Source organism: Rhipicephalus sanguineus, chromosome 6, assembly GCF_013339695.2.
Source record: "Rhipicephalus sanguineus isolate Rsan-2018 chromosome 6, BIME_Rsan_1.4, whole genome shotgun sequence".
Classification (NCBI taxonomy): domain Eukaryota; kingdom Metazoa; phylum Arthropoda; class Arachnida; order Ixodida; family Ixodidae; genus Rhipicephalus; species Rhipicephalus sanguineus.
Window position 1 is genome coordinate 156,048,720 of NC_051181.1, and position 21,576 is coordinate 156,070,295.

Consider the following 21,576-nt stretch of genomic DNA (forward strand, 5'->3'; position numbering starts at 1 on the left):
TCATGATTATTGGCAGCAGTTATGCTGGAAGAAATCCTTACCGTGTTTAAGTTGAGCCAACGATTCATGTACGTTTATATCGGGGTGGTCGGGTTCAACAACTCGAACGTCATTGTAGTTATACATAATTGAACTGCGTCGCGGCGCTGCTTAACGTTTTATATTGATGGCGGTAGTCATTGCGTAGTTATCCGTAGCGACTGCTAGAGGATACGTCACAGTGCTTCCCAGCATGACGTCTAGCTTTCTCGTAGTAACCGCATTTCATTGCTGAACGAGTAGAACAGTGATTGAGTGTATTGTGGGCGGACTCCGGCGGTAGCCAAAATTAATTTGGAGCCATGTACTGTGTACTATACGGCCCACCCGCAACATTATACGAACACAAAACTGTATAAATCTCAACTACCCTTTTACGTTAAATGACGGGCAACATGAATGGGCAGTGCCTCAAACAACACAAACATCAGCACAAAGCACAACGCAATAGTGCAGTGATGTCGACACCGCAGTGATGGCCGCAACTTTGATCCTGAAAAACATTATCTCCAATATACATCAAACAGATTGCAATTTTTGCCGAGCCTGTTGTGTTGTTTTATTTGTTGCACCGTATAGACAACCAAATGTGAATTAGCTGATAGCGCATTTGATTTATGAAGCTATATAAAAGTGCGCTGGCCTGGGCTAGGCGGGTCCACAATGCACTGCACAATTTTCGTGCGATATTCACATTTTAGACGTTGGCAGTTTCGCCCATCAAACATCGATGCGCTGTTACTCGGAGACAACTTAGTCGTAGCCTTGTGTGTAATGCTAATGATTCATCTTCACTAGGGCAAAATATGAGCACAGAAATTCGGCACGAGACAATCTAGAGATCAATAGAAACAATCATGCCATGACGCACGAGGTCCGGATACCTACCAGCCGTAACAGAGACCAGGTATTTTTAGCTTTTCTTGTTGAATCTGCAGAACAAACAGAGTATGTATTTAGATAAGCACATCAGGGGAAAGAATGGTGACGAAGTTTGCGGCTGCAGTACGATTGGTGAGGTGTACCACAAACAAGATCGCTACACGCAACGTATGCATAAGGAAGGGCTTCTCTTGTTTACAGTGACAGCAATTTTATGAAATTTTAATTTTAATATGGTGCGTTTAATTGGTTGTTTCTTTACCGCGGTGTCCGTACATTCAACCTCTCGCGGACAAATATAAAATAATTTACCTCTGATAATAAAATAAGAAACGGACATCCTAGAAAAGCGTTTTGTTCCGTCATTCGCCAATTTGCACAAATGAGTCTAGCAGGGGCTTAGAGATCGTACATCAAGGACATCAGACTTTTACTTAGCATAAATGCCCCGCGATATCTAGTGTAGGCGTAATTATTGCTGAACGTACTACGCTATACAACGTGTTTAATGTGTACACATATGTACACGCACTACGAATGTTGCGAAGCAACGTGTTTTGAGCGCCTTTTCCAAGAGTTAGCATTCGTATTTTCGTTACCATGCATCCGTTGCTTATGCATGACGTTCTTTTGGTATGGTCTCATTAATTCGCGTAATATTGTACTTTTGGTAGATGGCTATACATTATAAATTACGCCCTTTGTTTTCACTAAGGTATTTTTAATAGTGTTGCTAGAGTTTATAGTACTGTTAAAAAGGCGCGTCGCCTGTGCCATTTTAACAGGCATTCAATCTATATACTGCACAATATCACTTACTCTCTCCCCGAGAATTTCGACTGCCTGCAAGACAACATGCCCCATCATAAAGAACAAGGAACAGGAAATGGCGTTAAATTAGGGACAAGGAGTTTCTGAACATTTAGAGTTGCCAGCATCCCGCTGTTTTTCAGAGCGTAAACAGATAAGAACTTGCGACAGGCGGAAACAAATTTTGAAACTGCACTTTCTTGCTCGTCTCGGGTGATAATGCAGGGCTTTCGGGAATCGACGGTAGAGAAACCCTCGGCAAATAGAGAGTCGTGTTTGTCCCGTATATCTTGCTCCGTGCGCTTTCCTCAACAAAGTGCAAAAAAGTGTGTTCGTACCTTCTGAAACTGCAAGGCACTGGGTTGAGCCGTCGATATCTGCTGCAGGGTTTGAAGGAAAAAGAAAGCAGAGAGAGGGAGAAACACATTAGGTGGAGCAAGGTTATCCTTGTCATATGATCTGTTTTGGTTTTACTTGCAGCGCATGGTTTGTGCAGAGACGCTTGGAGAACTGTATTGTTTCGAAAATCGAACAACTGCGTATAAACCAAACCATACAGAAAACGCTCGGTGGGATGTGCATTTCTTTTTTCATTTTTTTTAACCCGGCAGCGGGAAGGAAGCTTAAACTGGTTTGGTTAGCAGCCAGAAAAAAACAGCCCCAAAAAAAATAAAGCGTCATTCTGCTCCGTTCTGTGAGCCCCGACGTAAATATGATATTGCAGTTGTTTTTTAAAGCAAACGAACGCGATAGCTGTACTTTTTCCTAAAAACTGGGCTTGCAACTACGCCGAGTGCTACGTGGGCAGATAGCAGAAATAAAACGCGAGCTTTCTGCGAAATTTTAGCAAGAAGAGAGCAGCGTCCATGTGTTGTCTACGGGTCGGAACAGGCCGCAAAGAATGTCTTCACGAGCGCTTCCAGATAAAAACCCTTTGCGCTGCCCCTGATCACCGTAGCGTCAACCGGCGAAAAAGCGCGGCGCTACATCGAGCCTAAAGTAGAACGATGGCTGCCTCGTCGCCATAGCAACCGGCAGACGGCTCGCTCGCTTATCGCGCGAATCTTTCTGCCTCGTCAGTGGCAGAGGCGCCGTTGTCTTGCGCTAAGACTTCTCTGGATACGTTTTCAAAGGCATCATTATCATGAGTACGTATTTTTAGAAGCCGCTAAAAGGTCGCTCGTTCGGCCACCTTCGCATGAAATTACTCACTGACGACGAAAGTCGTACAGAGGAACGTAGCCATATCACAATGTTTAACTGTTGAAAAAAAAAAGAAAAGAAAGCGCACCGATGACGGCGCACATTTTCCATCGAAAGCGCTGCCGCCTATCACGTGACAGATCTCTGATCGAAGAGTCATCTTGTGGCGCAGTTTGTAAATGGGGGCCTGCTAGGCGCGCGTCCACACGTAAGGGTTAGATCTTACATCGGGCAAAACATGCACAGACGGAACAGTTGCCGAGTTATGTGATGGTCGAGTCGAACTCGCCTCTGTAGCCGTAACCAACACTACCACTGCCGTCGTGAATTGCGACGCCTTACGCTCGTGTGCTAACTGTAAGCTGGAAAAGAACGTGAGGTTTCGGCATGACGCGTCTTTAAATGCAAGCGGTCATCAGCCCGGCTAGCAACGCCGCAAGACTTTTTCCTCCCCCGAGCTTTGTAAATGCAGTATGTATATAGTATATAGACTGTGCAAGAACTTCAGCCGTATTCAACGCTGGTAAGTTGTATCATACATCACACTTTGCATAGGCGACGTAATCAAAGGGGCTTTGCTCTATGACGCTAATGTATCTATGACGGTGCGAAAGAGGCGTGTATACGGCTAAACTCACGTATTGAATCGCTACATTGTTTTTTTTTAGCATAAAGACTGCTATGAGCAATTTTTCGTGCTAGCCGTGTCATGTCACTGCAATTCTGACCGGCAGAGGTAATGTTGGCTCTGATGTTAAGTGTTCGAGTCAAAATTACGCAGGTATGACACGAACTGTACACGCTGGAAGCGAAAGTACGTGCATTACTTAGCCCTAAAGTTTCGCGATTCAATCCGTGAGTACAGTACGTACATAGTGTTGTTAATATTAACATTTCCACTCCAATAAACGAAGGCAGCACACAACATAGGGCTTTTGAATGTCGAACGCACCGTACTTAAGGAGCTTCGAATCGCATAAACGTTCTGATATCGGAAGCCCAGAATTGACCTGTATAAAATTTCGTGCATTTACGAAGCAAAATTGGTAGGCTCTTTGGACGTCGACAGTGTAGTGTTATAGTTACAGACCTGGAATGTCCTGAGGATATTACTGATGGTCGAAGAACTCCCATCAACAGAAAGATGAAGATGCCGAAGCTGAACTCGGCAACAAAGCCACGCAGATATCGCAATACTGCATCGTCCATCCATTATAACGTCTAGAGTACACAAAATTTTTGCTTTGTGCGTTGCTCCGAATTACACCGCCTATTTGTAATATTTCGCAGCCTAGTGCCGAGGGCTTCATTAAGCGCTTTTGAAAAGGCTCTGTCATACTTACGCATGCCCTGCGCACTATGGATTCGACATTTGCGGAATGTTTTATTGCGCTTCCGTAAGAATAAGCTTAGCCTTCGACTCGTGCTTGTGCGCCCGTGCCACTCACTCGCTGGCGATACCACCTTAGTGATCTTCTAAGCGCATACGCGTAATGGCGTTATACAAGAAACGATATTGCGTTTTCCGCGGTGTCCATCAAGGTGCATTCCCAGTTGGACTAAATGCGAGTGGGTGGGTCCGAAATGCCTCGAATTAACTCGTGCGCGTGAGCGCGCCTACGATTGGTATTTTCTGCATGGCCCGCAGGGTACGTAGGCGCTGTCGATCTATGCTTCTTTGCGTTGAATGAAGGCTTGGCAGTGCACTTTGCGAGACCGGTTGCGCCAACGGCTGATAATCTAAGCTTAAGCCATAAGCTGAATAGAAATAGAATGTCGAAACTTTATTGCACGGGGGGTATTAAATCTGCTTATGAAAGGGCACGCACGCACGCCTGCTTGCAACCACACACACATGCGCGCGCACACACGCACGCAGCTAAACGAATGCTATTTTGAAGCGAATAATTGATGCTAAGTTTTAAACTGACTGAACTCGTCCAACGATAGTACAGACGATTTTACTTAAGACATATGGGCGCCGCCATCTTGGGCTGTTAAACGAGTGCTTTTCTTATCTTTGTATACAACAACGTGAATTGATAAGGTCATGAAACGTCGAATGCACCAAACCAACCGTTTTTATGTGCTTACGTCCGCCGTAGCATTGTTCGTTTAGTTGTTAAACATGCAAAACAGCATGGTTAACAGCCCAATATGGCGGCACCAAAACCCATCCGTAGAATAGTCTAACTCAGCAGATTCTACACATCTGGTATTCAAATCGGTTGTCGCTATCGCCAGGCTACAGTGTCTGTAGCCTGGCGATAACAGTTCCAGGAAGAGCCGAAGCTCTTCCTGGAACTGTTACTAGATAATAGCGGCCCATGAAACAAACAAACAAACAAACAAACAAACAAACAAACAAACAAACAAACAAACAAACAAACAAACAAACAAACAAACAAACAAACAAACAAACAAACAAACAAACAAACAAACAAACAAACAAACAAAGATATGCAATAGAATTTAGAGGTTGCAGAAGCTGGCGCCATCATGTGCCTCGATCTCAGGCGCGAAATTAAGGAAAATAGGAGGAACATCTTGGCCTTCACGTTTTTTTTCGCCAATAATTGGCGGTGTTTCCTGCGGCAGGCATAGCTAACAGTTTCGCCTTCTGCGGTCTTAATCCGGCTTTCAAAACACCCGTAGACGTCACCTGCTCCGTGTGAGTCGCCTTAGGTTGACTCCTTACTTGCGCAACTAACATGGGACAGATGTTATGTTTCTTAAAGCTTTAAGGTATAGCTTCGAGCATAGGTCTTTTGGTAACGTAGTATAGCATGGTTGGACGTGTTAGCGCGCTTTAAGAATAAAAAAAAAGAAATACAAGAAAGAGAGAAGCAAGGAAAGACAGGGAGGTTAACCAGACGCACGTCCGGTTTGCTACCCTGCACACCGGACGTTCGCAAAAACGAGGAAGCTGGCAGGACACGTTCTTGTTGGGCTAACATGGTGAAACACGGCTTTTAGAAGAGGGACCGGACCCTCTTGCGTTATTCTTGCATAATAAGCGCTAGGACGTCGAACGTATAATGTTCTCCATCGAAGTGTGGGGCGGTGCTTACCTAAGAGGTTGTTTCTGTGCGTGAGAACTTTGCTGTAGACGAGCAGGTCCCCCGGGCAGATCTGCATCGGCGGGATCACCACGATCGAGCTTCGCCTTCGCGTCTTCTGCGTGTTCTGGTCGCTGCGATGAGAGAACGATGCACTCGCAAGCGTTATCGAGGACTTAGAAACATAGATGGTTGCTTTATGGGGTTTAACGTCTCAAAGCAAGTCAGGCTGTGCGAGACGCCTTAGCGGAGGGCTCCGGATAATGTCACACGGTCCTCCATCGAAATGCGACCGCCGCTATCGGGAGCCCGCGTGTTTCTGGTCAGCAGCCGAGCCACGTAAACTCTGAGACACCGCGGAGGCCGTCCTATATATATAAGAAATGCTTGCATAAGCATACGCCCTACTTTAATTATCAATCATTTATAACAATTTATAACAAAAGCAAGTGATGTTATCAGGCGCGTAGCAGAAATTTTTCCTGGATACATGCAAGCAATATATGTGTTTGTATGTGCGCGCGTAATATACACGTAAAAAATTTAAATGTTTCAGGGGAGGAGGGGAGGGAGGGCTTGAGACCCCCGAACCAACCCCACGCCATTGGTGTCTTTCTCTCTTCATATATCGCTTAGCAGTTTGCAAAAAGGTCCAAACCTAATGCGTATGATACATAATTATGATTTTCGTGTTCTTTCCTATATAGTTCATTCACCGTGTACCTCAAAACACGGCCCAAGTTATTGCGAATGCCCCAGATACTTGAACCTCGGTTAGAAAGGCTGCACATGCCGTGGCGTCGATCGAAATGCTGGCGTTACAAAAGCAACTGAAGGAGGCGATGATTTATATGAGCGACCGGCGAAGTTTATGGAAAACAAAAACTATACAAAACGTGCATGAATGGCGGTAGCGTGTCCAGAGGGAAAATACCAGACTCGTGTGCTATCAAAAGGCACTGTGGAACCATTACGTACAAAACGCATTGAAACGCAGTGCACGGGGCTAATGATAGCTCCGCTGAAAACACTCCATGCGGGGCTAAAGAAAAAAGTGTGAACGCATATTTGATTACGAAACCAGAGCCCGCCTTCAGTTCCGCTGAGAAAGTTTTGCTTCGATGCGCCATTGCAAGATTAGAAAACCAGGCCCGACAGCCGTGCGCAGAGGACACGCCATACATTTTGGGAGACAAAAATACGGCGCTAGTTTTACTGACGGATCGGTGAATATAATAACGATAAGTTAGGAGAGAATAAGCTACGTGTGAAAAAATCTGAATGCTCCGCGCCGCACGCGAATGGATAATTACGATAACAGGGCCACGTGCGCACGATAGTCAATCTTTCATTCATGTTTTACTGCCTGTCACCGAAAGCAGTCGTTGAGATAAGAGCGCATTTCAAAGCCTGCAGCGGAATAAATGCGCTAGCGTTCGCTAATAGAAGCATGACGTGAAGTGAACGGAGCCAAGGTGCGGTCGATACGGCGGCGCGCTTGCGAATGCCTAAGCTGCGCCTCGCGACGCTGCTTTTATTCAGGTCCTTCAGAGTTTTCTTAAGTGTTTTATTTCGGAAATGTGGGCTGACTCTACGTCAGGGCTACGTCTAAATGAATCTGTATATAAAGATCACAAAGAAAAAGTTTGCGGTGTCTTTTTTTCCCGTCGGGGAATCATTAGGGGCGCATCAAATCTCTGACAATGGCTCTTCTGGCTTACTCACTTCGACACCGATCCTTGCGTGGAAATATCCTCGCTGGAACTTTCGTAGCCGTCTGTGAGCATCTGAAAAGCAAGGAAATTATGTTTAAATTGAACTATCAACATAATTATTTAAAATGACCAAAAACTTTGCGCCTGTATGTGGAGGTATGCGCGAAAGTTTATTAATGCGCTAGCATCAGTAGCGGTAAAACAGAAAAAAAAATGTTTGTTAGAAGTCTGCTGTGGGAAGCTTAGGTAACCGTGTTTGCTCACATAATACTAGCACTGGCTCAATGTAGGCTAATATTGGCCATCGCGGGCACTGAGGATAAATAAATGCAATTAAGGTTGTAGTGCTAACGCTTTTATCTCCCGCTAGCAGCTAAATCCCTAGTGATGTTTTATTCATTAAAGAGTGCGGTAGTTGTGTAGGTTCACTGAGGGTGGTATTAAAAAGAAACCCTGAAATAACATATACGAATATAAAAAAATACAGAAAACAAGCTGTCGTTCAGCAGTGTACCGTACTTGCACGTTTATAACGCGTACATAATTTCGCTAAGTGTAGTCACAAATTTATGTGAGCGTTACAATTGCGCTCAATAATGAAATCGTCATCAAGTAATTTCTTTTTCAATTTTTAAATGTAAAATCACTTGCGCGGTACAATCGGGGGAGCGCTAGAATCGTGAAAATACGGTACATCCAAACGATACAGACGTTTAGGGGAAGATCGATGCTCGAAGTGATGAGAAATCGTCGAACAAGCAATTGCCCTTGAGTCAATTTTGTGGTAAGAGAACTTGTCCCGACAAGTGGTCGTCAAGTATTCCCTTGCATGCTTGCTCATATCGTTAAATATGTTATTTTTGTTGCCCCTTCCGCTTGGTCTTCGGACTGCAGTATGTACTAAATAAAAAAAAATAATAAACGTTGCGTACAAGTATAAGGGGACAGCGTCGTCGTTGTTCTTTCTGTCCATTGCCTTTGTACGCGCTGTACGTAACTTATACAACGAGCAAGTGTGATTACGCGTGAGGATACGTGTACCTTTGGTGGGACGAGTGCCTGCCTCCTGTGCAGTGCCGAGGCCGGCGGCTCGACAAACTCGTCCTGCTCGTCCTCTTCTTCCTCTGGCTTGGATAGTTTCTTGAACACGATGCTGCTCTCCTGCTCCTGTGATAAGAAGAGGCAAACGCATCATTCGCCTTTGTTTCACGATTTTAAAGGGCCCCTGAACAACACCCGAAAAACAGAAAATAGCGCGTTATTGTCTCCTGGCATTTCCCGCTTTTCTTTTTTTTTGGCACAATTCGTAACGTCAGTAGTCTGTTCACATGACGTCATGAGGAAACAAGCTCTGGATTGTTGCATATACGAGGGCTATCAGTTGTAAATTGTGTGCTACCCTGCGTTGCCGTGCACTCGCACGCTTGTTCTGCCTTGCCTCGCATGACTATCGTGCGCGATCAACAGATTTCACTTCGTTTTCTGCGTTTTCGACTGGCCAGGCAGACTTAACAGCGTGTAGCCGAAAAGCACGAAATCCCGATAGGCTCAGCGCTGACATTTTGCACGTGTTTCATGAAGAAATAAATAGCGAGAAGCAGATAGCGCCTGTAGGAGGGGTAGTGGAGGCGAGAAATAAACGACTCTCTCGTATTTGAACTCGGAGTGGTTTAGGGTCCCTGTAAGCGCCATCCTGAGCAGCATGGCGAGAGGGTGGCGGGTTCGATTTAACTCGGACCCCAATGTATTCGCGCAAATTGTAGAAAAAAAATCACTACATGATTCCCATTAGTGTGGAGGGTGGCAGCCTGATTTCGTATGTTTTTCTTCGCGACTCTTGTGTGTTTTTCGTAACTAAATTTCACAGCTCTATTAAATTTTGTCGCGACAATGGCCAGTATTTAGACTGACCATCTTGCTGCACCCCTGCCTTATAACTCGCATAACTAACTTGTCTTATAATTTTGAAAAATAGGAGTTATCCTAATGTTGCGAGATATCGAGACGATCGAGACAGGAACGCGCATTAACACTGCGTTTTTCAATTATTTTGTTCTAGCTGCGCACTGACAGTGTGTTCTTGTACCACTGAGCTGCTCGGCTACGCTGAATCATCATAAATGAAAGGGAAGCTCCCGTGTGTTTACCTTTTAATTTCACTGCTTTACTTTCGCGCGCTCCTTTTATTGTGTCTTTTCACAAGCGCGACACACAATATCCGTAAGTATTTCTTTCTTTCTATTATTTGGAAAAACACAATGCTTTTTAATATATGTGGATCCGGCTCACGTGCCTTGCGTAGACCTTGACACTACACTGACTACTTTCAGATATGCATTTCATATTCAATGCGAAGATGGCGCTCCTTCGGGTAACAAGAATGTCGAACCAGTGGCACGTGGCAGCCTCCTTCGCAAGGCTCCCAGGCGGTGCGATATCACAGCGCCGTCGCCGTTTTCATGCATGGTCGACCGTCCGTTCAACGTCTTCGGTGTCCTGAATCGAAGCGCGCATCTCCGCCCGCTTTTATAGGTGCGCTCACCCGATCCCTTTGACGGCATCCTTTTCGAGCCAATTTACGTAGCACAGATAACGTACGGTACTCGTGCGGCACTATATGGTAAATAGAAACAAAGAAAGAAAGAAAGAAAGAAAGAAAGAAAGAAAGAAGGAAAGAAAGAAGAAAAGAAAGAAAGAAAGAAGGAAAGAAAGAAAGAAAGAAAGAAAGAAAGAAAGAAAGAAAGAAAGAAAGAAAGAAAAGAAAGGGAGAACAGACAGACAAAAAAAAAAAAAAGAAACCTGATCCGGAAACAGGCCATATTCGTATATATAGCCCTGCAGTGTTTGAGAGCGCGCCCTTTGACGTTGCAAGTATGTGTATACACGTTGACCCAGGCGTAAACGGATGTGGCCGAAGGCGCTGTTCGGAGAATGTTTGTGTATCGTTCGGCTCGGATATCGCTTGCAGCGAATTTCGTTACGCGTCGCCGACGACGAAGGCTCCGAGCGCGCGTCGGTGCGCTGACGTTCGTCGCGAATAGATCGAATATTCGTCGCACGGAGCGCATGAGCTGCGAAGTATACGCTACCCCGAATACCACGCAGTACCGTGCGCGCGTACTGCGCGCTGTAGCGGTAGCCACACATATAGCTTTAGTGGACATGGCACGAGGTCGCGAGTTCGACCTCGGTTGCGGCTTGGGCGGAACGCAACAACGCTCGTGTGGTGGGCATCTGCGTGCACGATAGGGAATCCCAAATGATGAAAGAATCACCCAGAGGCACGGCGTCTGCTGTAACCAGACCCGTGGTTCATTCACGTAAAAGCCACATATTCTTTTAAAACGAAGCCGCTGGTGTTCTGTTGCTGAGTATAAGAGGCTTCGGGTTTGTTTCCCGGTCACGACAAGAACGGAGCGTAAAGAAACGCTCCCACGCTGGAAGGCATATGTGTATATGAGCAACATGTGATCGGTGTTCATGTGGAGCCTTTAACTATATGTTTCTTTTGTCCAGATAGGTTTGGATGTATACATCGAAATCTCATCTTAGCAGTCTTAGCTGTCCGATTTGAGCGAGCTGACGAGTCCGAATTACGAAGCTTTCAGGACACGTAATAACGACTCGCTATTGGTCCGGTTCTCGTGCGCTAGCCAATAGATATATCTACCCGTACATCAATATAGCTTTGATCGCGCTCAATGATGAGGACACAGAAGGACGTGGGACACACAGGCACTGACTTTCAACACTGTTTATTTCGAGCCGTCTTTTAAGACTAACTTTTAGAGCCACCTGCAGTAAGCAACGCATGTTGCAGCAATCATTACAAATGCGCGGTCTGCAAACATCGTTCACCTTTACGCAGATAGGATAACTCTTTACAAGAAAGGGCGACTGAAAGCATAGAGGCACAGTAATTTCTGAGACTGTCGATCATTTCTGCTTCCGTAAATTAGCGAGTTAACTGACTCAGGCTAGTGTCAACAATGCAGCAGTCTTGAAAAACAGGAACGGATTTCAACAGTACCGTTGTCAGTGCTAGTAACGATGACTGTACCACGTGCGTCCTTGTTTTTCAAGATTGTTGCATTGTTAGCACAAGCCAGAGGCGGTCGACTAGCGAATTGCGAAAATATAACCATCTCGGGAATAAATGCACCTCAAAACCTAAATCGCCTCTTCCTACAAAGAAATCCTATCGTGCCTTAAAGGGGTCATGAACCACTTTTCCAAGTAATAATCTAATGACCTCAGTATCGGAGTTTACTGCCTCCCGAATCGATTGCCGCAAAAATTTCTCGAATCCGTCAAGAATGAGCGGAGTTACGGGGGTTTGGCGCACGCTCTCAGTGCTTTCTCTCTTTTCTCGTGCCGACGAGTGCACTGAAAGCTACAGAGGGAGGGATGGCACGGGGGAAAGAAGTTACGTCAGCGCGCGTCATGAAACGCGATCGCTCTCCCTCTGTGATTCGCGCGCGCGAGTGCAGCTACCATGTACTGAGGAGTGCGGCGCCGGCAAGTGGCGGCACCCCGTGGCAAGAAGCGCATCTGATCCGAACGCCGCTCTCGATTTACGTCGGCTATCGGCCAATAAGCATGCTATGTCTCTTGCGACGTAAACTGGCAGATCCGCGACGTCAACGTGCAGACGCCCCGCCCACCGACGAGAGTGAGAACCGGCCTCTGTTTGAAAAGAGGGTGCCTGGGGAAACGGCAACTTCGCGCTCCGCTTGTGGTCTTTACGCGGCGCGCACGACTGTAATATTTGGCATAGCAGTTCATAGCCGTGTCAGATTTCCACAGAATCTGTTTTTTCAACAAGCCCAAGGGGTGCTTCATGACCCCTTTAAGTTAGGTAATGTTTGCAGTCCGCGCACTTGTGATGATTGCTGCAACATGTGCTGTCTATAAAGGGCGGTCCTTCGACTCGACATAAACATTGTTGAAAGTCCGCGCCTGTGTGCCACATGTGGCCTCGTCATTTCGTGCGCTGAAAGCTACATCGTTGTCATACTAAGACGCCCAAAACTCAGCGTTACTACCCGTACAGTCTTAGAGGCACCATGCAATCGCCACCGTACGTGCGGAGAAGATACTCGAGTCGGGCGCCAAAGCTTCAGAGATGCTGCACGTAATTACAAGGCTGAAGCTATTTGTGGCGTGCAGCAACGATCAATGTCGCTCGTATGGGGGATCGCAAACATATTCGCGGACACTCGAGAATTGTGATCCATATGGAATTGTGATCGCGTGATGGCCTCTACAGGTAAGGACGTAACGGTAGCTCGACCATCTTGTGAGCGCCGTTCGGACGTATACCGCCTATGCGCGGGTTCGTATTCAATAAGACGTGCAAATACCCGACATGGGCGTACACGTAAACGCCTTTATTGGCTTATTTGCCGCGCTGGGATGACGAAGCAAGCGGATAGGCGATTAGGCAAACAATACGCCGCGCCGGGCAACGTGGAGTGGAAACGCACGTAATCCTAGGAGAATAATCTTAGCAGGAACGCGAGTCGTTTGTGTGTGTGTGTGCATGTTTGTGTGCACCTTTATCGTCGTACTTGGAAGGAAAAGAAAAAGAACGCACGAAAACACTCTTACATCCGAATGTCGTGCAAGTGTAATCTACACCGGTCATGGATGTGCGAGCCTGTGTACATAGGTGCTTTATAGCGTTTTGCTGGTGAGGTGAAAAGTCACTCGAGGGCCAATGTTATAGGACTGCGTATTACGCGTGGTCCCCAACCGCACGACACAGACCTCTCAGTTTTGCATTTGGTTCGTGTTCGTAAATATGTTCGCCCATTTCCTCCGTGAGATGGTTTGCTTTATTAGATGAGTGGCACCCTCTTGACACGCGCATGTAGCGTGTCACGCACTCGCATTACCTTAGAGAGTGCCTTTTCCTCCTTTCTGTCTTCTTACCAAGCCTATCCTAAAAGCAAGAGTGCTAGCTGTGCTACGCTATAGCTTAATTTAACAGTACAGTTCGACCTAATGTTCATCGTGGTGCCCCCCTAACACTATGCAAACACGTGCCTGTCCAGGAGGCCGAGTTCCTTCCATAATGATTGTAGCGGTACTCGTAAATGTTAACGACGCACCAGGACACCGGATTCTTGTGCCATCAATAATTATTTCCGCAACAATGAATGACCGCTGTTGGCGGTCTTTCCACCGTACTATTTAGTTTCTGTGCATGGCGCAAAAAAGTATACTAGTCCAATATGCTTTTCTCTACAGTACTATTATTGGGATATGGGCACTTCAGGAGCATTTTTGCCGTCAACGTCGCCGTGGTGTTCCGTGTAACGTCCAAGGGCGATAACGTCGCATCGCTCGTCGTATGTTCTATGTGCGAGTGAAAGCGCGACAGGAGTCGACGATCGCGGCTCGAGCGGACAGGAAACGCGCCGATCGTCTCCCGTCGCGCGAAAGACCCATGGGAGGTCCCGGGTCCCGGAGGGGAGGCTGCATGGCTCCATGTTCAACTACTTCTTGCGAAAAATTTCTTGAACAAAGGACGAAATAAACACGGACAGGCGCAAGCTTCCAACTGAATTTATTATCCCAATGAGACATATATATATATATATATATATATATATATATATATATATATATATATATGTGTGTGTGTGTATATAAGCGTGATAACAATAAAAGACCAATGACACAGGTGCGCAGTGTGTCAGCGCGCATCGTCTAATCACTCCCCCAGATGTAGCGCTCCTTCCAGGAAGGCCATTTCTTTCTCTGTCGGCGAAACTGAGGTCATGCTCACGCAATTGCTGCACTCCCGTTGCATTGGGCTGCCTCCACAATCTGAGATGATCTGCCCACAATTAGATGATGCCCGCTGACACACTGCGCACCTGTGCCATTGGTCTTTTAGTATATATATATATATATATATATATATATATATATATATATATATATATATATATATATATATATATATATATATATATATATATATATATATATATATATATTGTGATAATAAATGCAGTTGGAAGTGGTACTTCGCTCCTGTCCGTGTCTGTTTCGTCCTATGTTCAAGAAATTTTGCGCAAGAAGTAGTTGATCGTGGAGTACCGACTAGCTCGAACCCACCCCTTGTTAATGCATGGCTCCGTCAGGAACTGCGTACTTTGAGCTGCCGGGCGTGGTCGCGCGCACCGTATCTTGACAGTGAGGCTCATATTTTTGTGCTTGCTGCATTCTCACGACTCATTTTGCGATGAAGCGATAGAAAGCACGAAGTTCACTTCGCTCGCTGCAGCGGCCGCGTTTCCTTACGAGAGCGTGTTATTGAGTTACGCCAGGTCGGATGCTAAAGAAAACAGCTGCTAGTCATACTTCGTATAACATTCTAATTTGTTGCCATCGCATTCATTGCTTCGCCCTTGCAACGAGACTGTGACTTTTGTGTTTGTTGCTCTGTTACTGAAGCTTTCGAACTTTACCAGCTAAGAGCCTTTACTGCTATCTTGAAAGGGTTATTGCAAGCGCCGCCCCTTCCATCTGTCCATTTTAATCAGATCGCTTAATCTCGAGCGGCTGTCAGAGCTGAGGAAGTAGCGACCCACATTACTATACACACAAATGCACCAGGCAGCGGTTTCCTCTTTTGATTGGAGTAAAAGGCGGGAAACGAAGCTGATTGCGTATCGATTGTCTGAGAACGCGTTCACGCAACCCTCGCCTCCCCACAACAAAAACGCCCGCACAATCGCAAGCTTTCGCGGCATTCTCCAAACGACTGCAGCTGTGCGGTTTGATACTCTTTCAGTAGTTTAGACGGTTGCCCAGCAACAGACGCTGCAGTTTCCGGTGGTTCAAAGGAGAGAGAAAGAGAAAAAGAGCCTCACGCGACATTACACCCTTTCGTACGGTCCAGAAATCTTGCCCTGTCGTTAGCGAAAGCAAGAAAGAAGTATCGGATTGAAAAACAATACGGAAGAAAACAAAACGTTATCCGATGAAGAGAATTCTGCCACTGCAGTGGCACTGAGTATTCGCGTTTCAGCGGTGCGTCCGTTTTTTTTTTATTTGCCATTTTCTGAGAAGGGGGAACGTTAGCTCTCAATAGTCTGACTGGAACTCCCACGCTTAGTGGTGTATTTTTAGAGCAGTGTTAGCCGGGATTGCTCTTCGGTTATACGAACACTGGCTTGCTTCACTCATGGCTTCGTATAATGTAAAAAAAGCGTGACGAAGAAAAAAAATATGTTGAAGTTAAAAGGGTCTGTCAGCAGCATGCTGCGGACACATTTAGTCAGCGAATAATGTCATTGGGTGTGTCATAGCATAGTGGTGTTAACTGCAAGTTTCGGTCGACTTGCCGGCTTGGTGATGCGCTTACGGTAGGGAGACATTACAATGTACACACGACACAGTGTAAACAGGACGAGCGCAAACTTCAACTGGTTTTTATTATTCATGCGTAGACATATAAATATAAGGTACAAAAACACGTGGAAAGAGATAGTACACTTTACTCCGCCTATGTAACGTCCATCACGAACTCGATTTCCGAGGGAGATAGTTTTATAGATGGCTTGCTGACGCATTTGTCGGCGTCCAGAGATGCCATGACAGCAGCTTCGTAAACTATTCTTTTCTTAAGCGCATCACCAAGCCAACATGAACCAACTAGCCCCTTTCGTTGCATTATTGACTTGCCGGTTCTTTTGGATATTAGAGACATGTAACAAAGAGGTGATATGGCGGTGTTCGCAATGGCGGGCTGTGATACCGTGTTCATAGTGGTGCGCACTGTAGTTTAGGGGGAGGGAGGGAGGGGGGGGGGGAGAGGGTGCAGAGAGTTGACAACTTTTATTATTTTACAAGCAGCGCATGGAAGCTCACATATCCCAGTTGAAATCACGATGAAGAGCCAGGAGAATATAGCGTTAAGTGTGTGTTACCTGTATAGATACCAGCTCAGGGAAGCGCAGGCCTGTAGTTCTTTTGTATAGCGCCCCGCCACGGTGGTCTAGTGGTTATGGCGCTCGACTGCTGACCCGAAGGTCGCGGGATCGAATCCCGGACGCGGCGGCTGCATTTTCGATGGAGGCGAAAATGCTTGAGGCCCGTGTACTTAGATTTCGGTGCACGTTAAAGAACCCCAGGTGATCGAAATTTTCGGAGCTTTCCACTACGGCGTCCCTCATAATCATATGGTGGTTTTGGGACGTTAAACCCCAGATAATATTCTTCTGTATAGCGTTGCAAAAGAAATAAGAAACTTAAGTTGAACCGCCCCCCCCCCCCCCTGTTTACTGGAAACAAATCAGATAATTGATGGGGAGGGAGGGGGTGACTGTAGGCAGACTGTGCACATTGCCACCATTGTTCTTACTTTAATATGTTGAATTACTTTAATATTTTGAATTGTATAACTGATCTTATTTTGCTTCTTTTGTATTTATATGTATACTCTCAATGTTGTGATCTCTTGTGAAATCGGCAGTATTGCTAAATAAATAAAATTATTACTATGGTACGCCTAGGCACCACCACAGCCCACATACGTCCCACCTGAACGCGACATAGTATTTTTTTTTTTCATGTGGTGGTGCCTCTTGCTCGACAGCCTTAATAGTAATCGTGGACTAGCAACGTGTCGTGGGCCGCACTCTAGGCGAAGCAAAATACGCCAAACAATGCAGCTCACACAAAGGAAGCCAAACTAGAGAAGCAAGAAAAGGCACCGCGCTGGAGCCACTTCTCTTGGAGACGGCTCCGAACCAGCGACTTATATGTACGCGGCGTTCTTTTCCCTTCTCACGGCTTTACGTCGAGCAACAGCTGCTAATCAGGGCAAACTAGTTTGTCAAGGCGGACGCCAAAGCTTTCTCTTGGAGCCCAGCAGGCGCTGACGTAAGCGTGCCGCGTCAGCGACATGAGACGCCGGACAAGCTGAGTTCGCTTTCATTACTGTGATCGGGTAGCGAGATTACCCTCTTTCACGTGACACCTTTACGGCTTTCATTCTGCGAAGGTCTGAAACAAAAGATCCACAGAAATAACACTGATCATCGTGAAATAATTGACAGCGCAACGGGTTAAACACGGACAGAAAGAAGAAAAGGACACCGCGCTGAACTCACAACTAAATTTATTTTTGAAAAGGAAGAACATACATACAGATCGATGAGTCGTCAGCGCGGTGTCCTTTTCTGCTTTCTGTCCGTGTTTAACCCGTTGCGCTGTCAATTATTTTACGATGAACATCCACCAACTAGCCCAACTCGCGATTCTGCTTTAACACTGATCGGTGGAGGATGCATTTTATTTTCTGTTCACTGTGAAAGGCGCTGTGGGAGCTGAGCGCTTCATATCTCGTGTCACTTATGGCTAAGCTAATGTTGCCTTTAAAAAAGGTTCTCCATAGCGAGAGAGAGAGAGAGAGAGAGAGAGGGAGGGGGAAATACAACGGACAGATTTCAAGAAATTGCATCGAGCAAATGCACCTAACTCCTTGAAGAAAATTGTAGCGCAAAACAACTCAAGGACAGACAGGTACACGGGGCTGTCGTCTTCTGTCTGTTCTTGTGTTGTATTGCGCTACAATTTTCTTCAAGAAGTCCAATAAGGATTCAATGGTGGCTAGTTGGTACTGCATCGTTCTTGTTCTGCGCTAAAAATGTAACAGGGGGACGACACGGGAACACAGACGTGCGCAATCTGTGTTCCCGTGTCGTCCCCCTGTTACATTTTTTAGCGCAGAACAAGAACGATTCAAGAAGTCATGAACCAACTAGCACAGGAAAACATCTTCCTATGCACTTAACGGTTGCCGTCCACATTATGGCAAGGCAGTGTGTTCTATAGCACGTCCAGCTAAAACTGTGCAGTAATGTATAAACTATAGCTCGCGACAACTGATCGAAAAGTTAATCAGCAATCCAGGATTTTTCTGCACCGCGGATTGTCGATACGCGACTTTATCGTCAATAGTGGCCCTCATGCTTGTTCCCTATTTCGCTGTTATTCTTTGTAGTTTGTATATGTGTTTTCGTATCAACAGCAACAATAACAATAATAAATACAGCATTCAGAACGTTCTCGTAACAGCGACACCATAGTGCATCATGTGTACAACGCTAAATCTGTGCAATAGTTGAACTGTAACCTCTATTCTCAAAGCCTAATGCGCGATCGTAATCAGACAAGAAAAGATACATGCCGTTTTGTACTATATGTCCGTACTTTCAAATAATCAAGGATGAAAACTTTTTGTCCCTACTTATTGGACTACGTTACTCTCAGATGATTCAGGCACTGTAATGTCCGGTTTCCTGCTGCTACCTCCCTACCTTTCCTGTATTCCCTCTCTCTATTCCTGCTGCTAACTTCTCTGTAGAAACGTTCACAAAGTAATAACTGGAGCGCTTTATTTTAGCATCTGGAGTGTGCGAGAAGCAGTGACCGTTGCCAAGTGCTTCACCGTATTTGCACGCACGAATGTTTCCTAGTGTGTTCGTATCTTTTCTCCATGACTCTTCTACCCGGAGGTTATGCCTCGATAACGCGTCTAGCTTTGGGATCCAGCCGGCTTCACGACAGTATCAACGAAATATCGCAGGACGCGTTAAAGTTTCGCGCTTCTTTCATTTTTACGGCAGTCACCGACTCGGGACCATTCCGCGGTTCCAACAGCACTGCACGCTCTTAGCGTGATACCGCGGTTATTCCCAGTTCGTAACTGGATCACGTCACGGCGCTGTGATGAACGAGTCGCCACAGCGAGTACACGTGAAATACGGTGGAGTCTTTCAGCAACTTGATATATATTAGGAAATGGTCTGCAGAAGCGAACACGTACAAGTTCTCGAGCAGAAGCCGAACGCTGAAGAACCGTCCGTGTACTCAACGGTCAAACTGGAACACCCCACGAAAGGTCGCGCGTGACTTCTTTTTTTGGCAGCGTCAAGCTGCTGTATGGCGGGCCGGTGTACGTGGTTGGCTTTACGCCGCCGCAGGGTTCGTTATACGCGATCGATGCCAAACTCAATTGAGATTCGAACCGTGCGTCGACAGTTCATATCCGAGTGCACGCCGAGAGGGCGGGGGGAGGGGCACGCATACGTAATCGCATGAGTTTCGAGTTTCGATCTAGAAGGAGCTTGAAGGAACATCGTCGGAGTTGCTGTGTGTGTGTGTGTGCGAGTGGGTGTGTGTGCTTGTTTGTGTGTGTACGTCCGTGTGAGTGAGAGAGGATAAAAAAGCGGATACGTTCTTCACAGGCCCGTAGCCAGAATTTGTTTTCGTGTGTGTGTGTGTGTGGGGGGGGGGGGGGGGTTAGGGGGACATTGCTGACGGCCTTGTCTATTTCAGACAAGCACCTATTTTCCTCATTTATTCTCGGTAAAATACCCCATCAAGATTTCGGGGGGGGGGGGGGCGGTGAAATGAAGCAGTGTTTTGTGGAATCCATTATCATGTACCCAGCTGTCATAGGTGGTCGTGACACTGTAGCAGAGGCCGGCTTGCAGTGGGAGACGGCAGCTTTCCGATTCTATGAAATGTATCTTACAGATAATGGTTAACGCAAATAGGGGGCCAGTCCAGAAGCGTAGCTAGGGGGTCTGTTGGGCCTTCAACCTCCCCCCACCTCCCAGTTTTCAAATTTGCTTGCGTATATATACACGCACACATAAAAACGCACGCACGAACATATACAAAGTATGGTTGAACCCTCCCCCCCCCCCCCCTGAAAAACATTTCTGGCTACGCCCCTGGGCCGGGCTTTCTGCTTTAGCAAGTGGCCCCCGATTTGATGGACATGTGCTTTAGATGCCTTGCGAGGGTGCCTTCTTAAAGATTTTATCGTACCGTATAATCTCTGCTTCTGAATCGGTGAAAAGCAAATTCCAATGTTTGACAAAAGAAATGCCATCCGGGGCATAAGCGCTGATTAGTTTAAGAGGCACTGCAGTTAGATGAATAGGGTTCGCCTCCTTCACTTTATCGTTTGTACGATGTCGATACATAATAAGGGCATTCTGGTCCCCAGAGTGTTATTGAGAAGCACAGGCGGACCGGCCTAGTCTCAACAGCGACTCACACGCTCACACAACAACAGCGCCATTGTGATATTAGAAGTCGTGGTAGTGATTGGTGTCAGTGGTGATGTTGCCGCCGGCGGCGTAAACCCAAATGGACTTTACCGGCAATCGCTCCACCTCAGCGCCTTTCTTTCTTTCTTTCTTTCTTTCTTTCTTTCTTTCTTTCTTTCTTTCTTTCTTTCTTTTCTTTCTTTCTTTCTTTCTTTCTTTTTCTTTCTTCTTTCTTTCTTTCTTTCTTTCTTTCTTTCTTTCTTTCTTTCTTTCTTTCTTTCTTTGCGTAAATTCAGTTTCTTAATATCATTCAAGTGCACGACACTTCTTTGCACACTATTGAGATGCTCTACGCATTCGTGGTACGTTGCCCTATTATTTTCGTGATATCTAAAGCCATTTCTGAAAAAAAAATAAGTGCTTGCAAGACACGATGAAGTGCTCTACATCGCCTCCTTCATTGCACTAGGTTCAAGGTGGAGAATCAGAACGGCCGACCGTAAACGCCCGTGCAGGAGTGTACGGTCATCCTGTTCTTACGCTGCGTACAAAATGGAATGCAGCTTATGCCGCTTTCACAACACAGGGCTGTCGTTGTGGAAGTTGCGTTTTTAGCGGACATAGTTTTTAACGAAACTCTCCTCGTTGTAAGCTCATTTCAGTTTCTTCTGCAGTATACACAGAAATCCCTTCAAGGTTTGGATTGTAATGAGGTTATCATAATACGCTTATCACTTGGTGATCTGAGAACACTGCTTACGAGAATAAAGCAGTCAGATGCGAACC

At 46.1% G+C, this 21,576-nt stretch overlaps 1 protein-coding gene across 1 annotated transcript in view; it reads right to left on the bottom strand.

Annotated features, from left to right (window-relative positions):
* The window catches only part of LOC119396845 (uncharacterized), a 161,320-nt gene that overhangs the window by 25,301 nt on the left and 114,443 nt on the right, over positions 1-21,576 (bottom strand). The window contains exons 6-10 of the mRNA XM_037664187.2: positions 8,750-8,875; positions 7,719-7,780; positions 6,006-6,127; positions 2,070-2,111; positions 928-971 (exon numbers count right to left, since the gene is read on the bottom strand). Coding sequence (XP_037520115.2) covers positions 928-971; positions 2,070-2,111; positions 6,006-6,127; positions 7,719-7,780; positions 8,750-8,875 — 396 coding nt within the window. The remainder of the gene's footprint in view (positions 1-927; positions 972-2,069; positions 2,112-6,005; positions 6,128-7,718; positions 7,781-8,749; positions 8,876-21,576) is intronic.